The sequence below is a fragment of the Cavia porcellus genome, unplaced genomic scaffold, assembly GCF_034190915.1.
Source record: "Cavia porcellus strain 051 isolate PalLab524CR breed Dunkin Hartley unplaced genomic scaffold, mCavPor4.1 scaffold_1, whole genome shotgun sequence".
NCBI classification, from domain to species: Eukaryota; Metazoa; Chordata; class Mammalia; order Rodentia; family Caviidae; genus Cavia; species Cavia porcellus.
Genome location: NW_026947484.1, coordinates 219,402,363 through 219,413,270, shown reverse-complemented (window position 1 = coordinate 219,413,270; position 10,908 = coordinate 219,402,363). Strand labels below are relative to the sequence as shown.

General features: G+C 34.8%; 1 protein-coding gene across 2 annotated transcripts in view; it reads right to left on the bottom strand.

Moving 5' to 3' along the window:
- Sos1 (SOS Ras/Rac guanine nucleotide exchange factor 1) overlaps positions 1–10,908 on the bottom strand; it is a 109,288-nt gene that overhangs the window by 11,237 nt on the left and 87,143 nt on the right. For both annotated transcript variants that reach the window (XM_063229521.1, XM_063229523.1), the window contains exons 15-17: positions 10,580–10,699; positions 6,384–6,546; positions 5,559–5,676 (exon numbers count right to left, since the gene is read on the bottom strand). In XM_063229521.1, coding sequence (XP_063085591.1) covers positions 5,559–5,676; positions 6,384–6,546; positions 10,580–10,699 — 401 coding nt within the window. The remainder of the gene's footprint in view (positions 1–5,558; positions 5,677–6,383; positions 6,547–10,579; positions 10,700–10,908) is intronic.

Here is a 10,908-nt window from a genome sequence, read left to right as displayed (position 1 = left end):
AATGACTCAATACTAAACAAGTAAGCAATAATGAGATATGACTGACACCAGTGCCATTTGAGTTTAAAAAGCATGCAGTTGTTGCATATGTTACTTGTCTGTTTCTCAGCATCTAGACCACTCCTCATGATGTATTTGTAAGAAAAAGTTACTGTGTGGCTAAGGCCACACATTACTTTCAGCCAGTTATATCTTCCTCTACACGGTCTGCATGACCCATTTAGCTCAACATTTAGTTTGACAAACATGTCCTTAAACATGCATATTGAATAGCAGCCGAAATCACCTTTCCATATCAGTCATTAATGGATGGCCCACCTGTGGATAGAAGCACCTGGATTTGTTCATGAAATGTTTTTTGTTACAAAGCATAATTTTTATGTAGTAGATAAAGAGGGAGTTAAAACCATCTTTGCATTCTTGAATGACTCTAGCTTTCTAAAACCCAGAGCAGTAAGTAGGCTACTGACAATTTTTGAGAGATGATGGAGACTGGCTTGAGGTCTATGGCGAAACAGTGGAAGGGATATATATTTGAAAGATAGGATCTCCCCCTTCCCGCATCCCTAGAACTAATGAACTGATTTGGCTGAGGGACAGGGCAGCAGAAGGAAGAGCTTTGGGCTTGAGTGACTGAACTGGTGAAGCAGTGCATGAACCAATACTGGGAACACACATCATAACAGTTTATGGGATCTTACAGCTGTTAGAAGTACATTTGAATAAAACTGTGAAGATGCTTACAAGTAGCACCTCGGAGAGTATAGTACTTATAAATTATTTTATGCCTAAATGATGGCTAATTAGAAGAATACACAATCATGGCACTGGTGTACACACTTCGTAGACATATACACGTAAAAAATGTTTATACACACATACACCCAATTAAAAATGTAGAACCTACATCTACATATATAATAGTCCTGAATATTATATACTGGTAAAGCTTTTCTAATCTTTTTTTTAAAAAGTACAAATACAACATCTAGTTATTCCTGAATTTCACTAGATCATTTTCATACCTAAGAAGACTGTTTACTTTACAGCTATTATTGGGATAGGGAAAGCAGAGCAGTATGATATAAATAATGAAGAGGAATGAGACCTCTCCTCTCCTCTCCTCTTTTTTTGCTAATGACTTTCCCAACCTTCCCAGGAAAAAGCGGTTGCTCAAGGTTCTAAGATTCCAAAGCACTTTATCCATACTTTGATTTACACATGCAGTGCTGTGATTACAACACAGTACTGTAATTTTTTTTGTCCCTTCAAGAGAATAGAAACTCTAGGATTGTCACTTATTTGTCTATTCTTAGCAGTTAGAAGCATTCAACAAATATTTTGGAAGCATCTGAAATAATATGCTTTTGTATTATTTCAGAACAGGAGAGAGAACACTGGGGACTTAGACCAGTCTATAATAAACATATAGTCAATTTTAAAGTAGCAAGAAAGCATGAGCAAATTTGCAAATGCTGGAGGACACAAGATCAGCATCATATAACAAGAGCAAAGCCAGTGCTACCGGCTTGGATGTTGGTGCGCAGAGGAGACACTTGGCTGAGGTACCTACCACATTTCCTTTGAGGAAATGCTGCTCTGCCCACATATATAGCCAGATTCTGGCAGAGCTTTGTAAGGAAATACTTCCTTTTTTCTTCCTTCTAAATGGTACCATGGCCAGCAGAAAAATAAGAATTCTGGTAAAATGACACAGGAAATAAAAGTGTAAGCTCTTAACTGTAACTCTTCTCATACAATGGGAAAACAAATACCTAGATATTAGGAAAGAATCTTGAAAACATCTGTGTGAACTACAGTATAGGCAAAATGGAACTAAGAAGCAGCAAAAACATCTGGCTGTATCTTTAGGGCCAGAAACATAAAAGGTACCTAATTACCGCAGATAACCTTTAACTTGAGAATAATAGCAATCTTCCTAAAATAGCAGGGCTGACAGGGATCATTTCAGATAAAGTAGCTTACAATGCTAGAGCTTTAGTAATCAGGAAGATCAGCAGACAAAGTCTGGCAAGTGGGCTGTCTCTGGACCTATCAAACTACCTACAAGTTTGTATTAACTCACTAAATCACACAAGTTCAACACAATGAAACTCTAAATATAGGTCTGAACAACTTCTTTCACTTACCATACTATGAAGATCCAGTTGTGTTTATAAATATTTAGGAAACATTATGTTATTTTTTGGTGATGGTAGAGATTGAAATTGGGGTCTCAAGCATGCTATGCAAGCCCTTTACCACAAAGCCTTGACAGTGTTTTAGAGTTTATATGTGAAGAAATATGCACCAATCAGGGTGAGGGGGAATGGAAGGGACCCAATGTGACTCCAGTGAATGGGCCTGAGTTTTCTTTTGATCCCTGGATATCAGAGACCACACTACAGGATATCATGAGTGGCGTGAATGTAAGTTAAGTGAGAACAGTAACTATATATTATCCACTTTGTAAGTACCTGAATATAGTTTCTGGTCCTTGGTAAGTACTCAGCAAATACCTGTCCACAGACTAGATGAAACGAACATCAGACCTACTCAAATCCTTCCCAGCTCCCTTATATGAAGTACTATCATACCCATCACATTTAAAAGTAAATATGTAGGCTTTAATTTTTATCCAAGAGAGGAAACAAAGAAGCTTAAAATTTTTATCAAGAATTAGGGGAGGGGGCAGGCCCCTGGAAAACAATAGAAATTAATAATAAAAATAACAAATGACATAAAAACAAAATAAGCAGAGAATAATTAACTTTTTGAAGAAAAATGCAAAGTGAATTAAAAACAGAAATGGAAAAAATATTGGAAATACAAACAATTAAAACATTTTTATACATATAAGTGAATTCTTATTTTGTTTGTCCAGAGACAGCCCACTTGCCATTTTATACATATAAGTGAATTCTTATTTTGTCTTTGTTTGTTTGTTTTTTTTTAAAATAATGACATGAAACAGTTCTGTACCAAGAGAGATGCTTATTCTTTTGTGGTTACCAGAGATTGATCCCAGAGCCTCACACTGAGCTACATCCGCCGCCCTCCCCCCCCACTTTGTATTTTGAGACGAGGTCTCAAACTTGTGATTCTGCTGCCTCAACCTCCTACTAAATTACAGGCATGTGCCACTGTATCTAGCTGGAAAGATACTTTCTTTATAGTGCAAAGAGCATCTAAACGAGCAAATAGCAAAATTGTATTTTTTTTCTGCTGAAACTGAGCTTACAACACAGCTACTTATTTTTATCTTCTTTAATCCTTTGGGAGGTTAGTGACCAACTCTGTAAGGCAAAATTCAGAAATAAGATTATTCAAAGAAACACTGAATCACTCTTGACATAAGCCAGGGTTTCTTTGCACTGACACTACTGGCCTTTGGAATCAGATACTTTCTTATAGAGGGCTTTCCAGTGCATTGTAGGATGTTAGTAACATCTTTTATCAGATACCTTCCCAATTAGGGTAATAAAAATGTCTTTAGACATTGCTAAAAGTTCCCATGAAGCAAAAGTTGTCCCCAGTTGAGAATCAGCAATCATGACAGTCATTAAAATTGTGGCACAGTGTAAGAATTTAGTGAGAGGCAATATGTATTAAAGAAGTCCAACATGTAAATGGGAAAAAATAAAATTTGTGTACCTGTAACAACTTGCGGGGGAAATAAATTTGAGTATTTCATATGACATCTAAAAAAACTTCAGTTTATAAAATAGTTAAATATAATTTTGGAAGTCAAATCATAAAGCTAAAAGAAAATATGGTTGAATATTAAGTTACTAGGTTAGAAAAATTTTCTAAAGCTTCTAACCTTAGAAAACAACAGAAATCATAATGAGAAATACAGACATTATAGAATTTAAAATGCGAGGGATATCAATGAATACCACTGAAAAGACATACTGGTGAGTATTTACAGCATACTTCAAAAAGGTCACAGATGAGGGAATTCAAATATTAGGAAAAATGAAAAACTGTTTATAGTAAATAAAGAATAGACATTATTATAATAAATAGGTATCAGGGTTTTTTTTCTGTGAAAATAATAGAAATTAAGACAAAGTACCTAAAGCTCAAAGTAACGAGATGACATTTGTTTTAATCATGCATTTCTGATGACAGCATGACTAAAAAACTTTCAGAAAGCAACCTGGCCATATATATCAAGATTTAAAAGCTGATACTTTAGCCTCTGTAGTTCCTCTGCTAGTTATCTATCTTAAGAGGTTATTGTCAAATACAGAAAAAAGATATTAATTATAACATTATTCAGGAAAGCAAAAAAGCTGGAAACAATCTAATCATGGGATAAAAGTTACATAATTTTTATACTATGGAATATTATGCAGCAATTATAAATGATATTATAAAGATTAATAAAACACAAATAAAATGTGTTTTGTATATAATGTATATAATTACATATAATGTGTATAGCAAAAAGATTACAAGTAAATACAAAAGTGGTTACTTATGAAGTCTAACCAATAAAATATGGGAAAATAGTTAAGAAAATACCAGAATATAACATGTTGTATATAGTATACCTTAAAACAAAACAGAAAAAAACATGTATATAGATGAGGCTAAAGAGAAAATTTGCCACATACTACAAAATATTAAATACAAGAGGTATAATAGAAATCATAGTTTCTGTAAGCATTCCAAGGCAGGATCATAGAGGCAGAGAAGCTACTGTGAAAGAAACAGTACTGAAGATGTAAAATACAGGGAACAAGTGACAGTAATATAGACAAGTCTGCACAAAGGGAGTAGAGTCAGAGGTGAAGAGATTCAGTATTAAAAAAAAGAAAAGGTACATCCTCCTTTTGAGCCAAAAGCGGAAGGAAAAAGGCAGGAAAAGAGAGGAATTTTTGTTGTGCTAAAGGTATGAATTTACAATGTACACACTATGATTCTTAGCCATATGGAAGTTTTTTTAAAAATTAATTATAAATGAGTTTGGTCATGCTTCTTAGGTAGAACGTTTGGTTTATTAAAATTCAACTAAAAACACTTCCATGAATATAAGAATATTAAGTATAATATCTAATGGCTACTCAAGAAACAAATAGAAGGTGAAATGTAAGTATAGGCTGAGAATTGTTTATCTGAAATGCTTGGGATAAGACTTATTTTGGATTTTGGGGGCATGGAATATTTACATATAATGAGACATCTTGGGTATGGAGCCCAGGTATAAACATAAATAAAATTCATTTATATTTCATATATGCCTGAACATGTAGCCTGAAGGTCATTTTATAATGTGCCTATATGTTGACTGTGACGCCTCAAATGAGGTCAGATGTGTAATTTCCCACTTGTGGTATCACTTCAAAATGTTTAATTTTGAAATATTTTGCCTTCCTGCTTAGGGGTGTTTAGTCTCTACTGGGTTTGCTTGAAATCCTAGTAAGGAAATATTCTGAGGAGATTAAGGCACTATTTATTTAAGTATTTAATGCTGGTAGATTACACATGTTGATACTCTGTCATTTAATCAAGTATGTCTTGTTTTATTCAGAAATAAAAGAAATACTTACCAAAGAAAGGCACACATGGTGGATTAATAGACCTGAGTTTTGCCAAATATTTCTTATAGTGATCTTCACTCAATTCATGAGCTTCCTCTAAAATTTTCCTTTGGCGACTGGGTATTTGCTATAAGAAAAAAAATTTTTTTAGGAAACCTAAATTCATAAAAAGAATCATAGGGTAGTTGGAGTAGCACACACCTATAATCCCAGCTACTCAGGAAGCATGGATAGGTGGATTACAAATTTGAGGCCAGCATGGGCAATTTAGTAAGACCCTGTCACAAAATTAAGAAATAATTTTCTCTGGGGTCAATTCTCAGTATGATGAGAAGGATTCACAGGTCTTGCCAAAACATGGCAGGTTAACATAAGGCCCACACACAACAGTATCCATCTAGGCATGTAATGTGTCATACAAACCATCTTCATAGACTCTAGTCCAAACTTAAGTGTGTGTGATACAAATTATCTTGAAGTTCCTCCCACAATTACATGAGCATTTGTAATTAAAAATTACATTAATTACAAATTAAGCGCTAAATGTTGTTTCTGTTTTTTTTTTTCTACTTCCTTTTCTACAGAGATGGGATCCATGAGAGCATTTTAATGAGAATGCTTATTTTATTTCTTTTCTTTGACTTAGACTCCCAGCCTCAAGGGTGCCTAATTAAAGAAAATAATCAATTCATTACAAAGCTTAGATAATTCAGTCTCTAAACTTGCTACTGAAAAGATGGATGGGGCATTTAAACCTAAAGATCATAACTGTTAAAGCTCTTTATTTCTAATTGGCAATGGAAGTTCATTTTAAAAACCCTTGCACAAACCTACCTCAAATGTGTGGTCTAGTCTGTAAACAGGTGACGAGTTCATAGCACTGACGACCTCCAGGACACCATTGAAGTTATTCAGCTCTTGAAAGACTTGTAGAATTTCAATTATTCGACTCACCACAGCCACTCTTTCTTCTAAATTTTCAGTTTCTACAATACATCTAGGAATCAAAACCAAAAGAATTAAAAATTTTGAAATCTTTCCAATAAAGCTATGGTTTAAAAAATTAGTGAACTCAATAATCTAGAGTGGGGGGGGGGAGGCAAATGACTACAGTGTGACTGTAAAGAAGACACTAAGAATGACAGGGACAGGGCCTCGAAGGAAGCAGTCCTTCCAGTCAGGAGTGGTGTTCTGCAGACTGCCACATCAGCCAGCCTTTCCCCAGCTGTATCTGGTACTACTTCTATCAGGATTACAGTTCGGTGATGAAACTAGTGTCTTGTTCAATGCAAGTACATTTCTGTCATTCATATGTATTCTAGAGGAATTTAGTCTAAAATTCAAGAATTCTGTTGCCTCCTATTCTTCATTTAATTCCAAGATTTTAGTGATGAATTTTTAATTTCATTCTTTGATATACAGAAATTATTGAATAGTGCTTCAGACAAGTACTATTGTCAAAAAGTTATTTTACCACAACTGAAAGTAAATATTACTTAGGGAAAATGAAAAACAATAGAAACAAAAGCACTTTACATTTAAATATTAAGAATCTGTAGATAGTATACCTCTATAACAAAATATTATACATATTTTATTGTATATTAGTATCAATAATATATACCTACTATGTAATAATATCTATGTAATAACGTATATGTAGTCCAGCAAACAGCTAAAAAGCAGTGTCGCATGTTCAAAACAAAGAAAATTACCTTGGACTTATTGTCTATAGCATGAAGGAATTTTAAATTTATTAATCACTGGCAAATGAAAAATATTCTAAAATTAGCTTTCAATAATATATTTTAAAAATTTTTAAAAAATTTTGAGACAGGGTCTTACTATGTAGTTCAGGGTTTGAACTCAACTATGTAGCCAAGGCTAGCTTCCATCTCACAGCGATTCTTTGGCCTCACCCTCCTGAGTGCTGCGATTATAAGTGTGCTCTACTGCATCTGGCTAATTTTCAGTAATATAGTATTAATAGGTTATGGTCTAAAACATAAATCTATAAATAGAAAAACTAAACATAAGTCAACGTTAAATATTTTTTAAAATGTAAAGTTGTAACCTGGCACAATGGCATACATCGGTAATTTTAGCTACTTGGGAGATGGAGGCAGAAGAAGCACAAGTTCAAGGCCATCTCGGGCAACATTATGAGACTCTGTCTCAAAATAAAATTTTAAAAAAGGACTGGGGATGAAGCTTAGTGGTAGAGCACTTGCTCTGAGTTCAGTCCTCACTAGTAGGGGGAAAAATTGCAGGATAACATTATTCTCTGATGAGGCAGATCTAACACTGAGAAAAAACCTATTCTATGTGAAGTTGTCAAAATAGGCTACTTATTTTGAACAATATTTGTAAGTTTAAAGCGTTAACTAGATGTTTATATCATGTCTTGGCTAACTAGTTATCTAGACAATTAAAATATAATACATTATTTACATTTTTTACTTAACAATTTCAGTTGTTTGTAAGCAGGTGTAGAAACTAAGATTGCATTGTGGAATATTTGACTCCAGTTTTAATTCATATTGACGATTGAGAATCACTGTGGCAAATAATCTCTCACACTGAAAGGCTAATAACGTACTAGAGAATAGGACAACATGGAAGTGGTCTGTATCTTTATCAGTTATGTCCATCTTTTCAGATCTGACATGTTTTAATTATTAAGGTGGGAAAAGGCTTCTTCACACTAAAGATAGTTTTTTAACTTGGTAATGAAGAAATCAAGAAGCTACATTTAGGGGCATATTCTGAAGTCTTACTTTTTAGAGGCATGTTACATTTAATGAGACAAGTACAAGGAAATCCTAACTTGCAGGTAACCTGCAATGTTTTAAAAGTTTTTTTGGAACTGTTTTCAGGACTTTATCCATTTTTTTCCCTATGTCACTGGTTGCTTGTTCTGATAATCCCAGTATGATCCATGGAAATCTCCAATCAACTTTATAATATATTACACAAATAATGATAATGTTTTTACTCAGAAAAAAAGATAGCCAATACATAAAGGTTACTCTCTGGCCCCCAATTTATAAAATTGAACAGAATCCTGGATTTCTGGCATAATAAATAGAGAGTTCCTCTGAGCTACTCAATAAAACTGATGAAATTATTGCAACAAAAGAAAAAATCCCCAAACTCACAACACTCAAGAGTCTCTGGGAGTGGACCCAAGGGCAAACAGCAAATAAAGAAATATGAAATATCTACAAAAATTTGGAAAAGTGAGTGTTACATTTTAACTAAGACTGCTCCGGCTCTCCTTTGTTTTGGAGTATGCGCTCCACATTGCTGTAGCCAAGAACACCTAGCTCTTCTCGCTGGAGGAGCAGGACTGCAGCATTTCCCACCCTGCCTCCAGCTGCCTGTTGCTGAAGCTAAGTCCTGGTGAGTGCAGGTGAGAAGTGGGTAGTCTCTTCTTTTACCCAACTCTCCACCTGGGCTATGTGGTGCTGGAAACCTGGGAAAACAGCCCTGTGTCAGGCTCCTGAGACAGTGGCTCCACGTTAAAAGAGGCAAATCAGAGAACTCGAGGGAGAGTTCGCTATCCTCCGTAACCCAGCCACCTCTTCACAGCCAATGACATAGAAGCTTGTCCTCGTCCTCTGCCCCTAAGTCCTGTTTCAGAGAGACATATCCTAATCTCTTGTCATTTTGGACTAAAATGTACAAAGTTTAAAGCTGAAGTGCTTTCAAGACCTGGAGAGAAGAGGTTGTGGTAAAAGGCTTCTCCATATAAGGAAGGCTTCTCCATGTAAGAATAATGAGCCTAAAGAGAGAGAGAGAGTGCGAGAGACAGACAGACCGACAGACAGAGATAGGCACAGCAGGCTTCAGTACAACAATCCAGGTAGTCACTGATCAAACAAACCAACAGCAGTAACAGCCCTAAAAGGGAGAAAGTAGTACTTAGAAGTGCAAGAATTATAATGTAAAATTTCAATTTCCAACAAAATTATGAAGCGTGCAAAGAAACAGAAAAGTGTGAGGCATATACTTGATTAAAGGCATGGGACAGAAATTGCCTGGGAAAACAGCCAGACGTCAGATTTAACAGAGATTTGAAGTAGCCATGAAGCATATGTTTGTAGAACTAAAGGACAGCTTGATAGAGTAGCAAAGAAAGGATGATGACAAGGTTCATCAAGAGAGGACACCACTAGAGGTAGAACTATACATACATTTTTAAAGAGCAAATGAGAACTGTGAAACTGAAAAGTTACAGTAACAATGAAAACCTGAAGGGGGTCAATAGTAGAGTCTAACTGACAAACAAACAAAAAAAAAAATCTAGTTAATTTGAAGAAGAACTATTTGTTCAAACAATGAAGAGAAAATAAGGATTTCCCCAGATACACAAACACTGAGAGAACTCTTCATCAACTGACTCACTGCACAAGAAGCAGGGGATTCCAGCTGCTAATTCAAATCCACACAAACACCAGAACAAACAATTTTAAAAGACACATAAATGCATTTGTTTCTTAGTTTTTCTTTTTCCATGATTTGAACAGCAGCTGTATAAAATAATGTGTATGCATATACTGTTGGCTCTATAGCACAGAAACGTATGTGTAATGCATTGCCAGTAATACACAAAGGAAGCAGATGAAAGTAGAGCAGTAATGGGTTTAGAGAATGACAGAAAACGGTAAAGCAATAAATGATAAGACTGTCTTGTTAGAGCTGCATCACTAATTAATGTAGTGGGTATTATAATATCACAAAAAGGAGAGGAAAGCCATAGAGCTATATAGGAGTAACATTTCTATATGAACTGGAATACACTTCTACAAATCTGAAGTGGTTTCTAGTAAGTTAAAATATATATAAGTAAACCCTAAGGCAACACCTAGAAAAAAACCCTCAATTAATATAATGAAAAAATATAATTAGTGAAATTAAAATGCTACAGTAGAAAAATGCTCAGAAAGAGGAAAAGACATGCGACACACTGAAATAAAATCACTCAGAAATTCAAACACAGCTGACTGTGGAATGTCAAGATTACTCACTTCTCAAACCACAGAGTGAGGTTAGTGGTGTGCCGGATCATTTTCAGAAGATTGGGCGAATTAATTTCTTTGTCTTCTTTTGTCCACACACTTCCAACTAACTCTGATGGCTGCACCGCTCTAAAGTCAACACAAAGTATTACTTTTTCCTCTATTATAGACATTTTTATTAAGTAAATGAGATCAAAACTAAACTCCTAGCATAATAAACTTTCTCACCAGCAAGGTATAATAAAAATTGTAATTATGTATCTTCTCTACAGATTTAAGAATATATCTATATGCATGTACTTGTATACATTTATTATTGCTTTACAGCAGCATTCTGC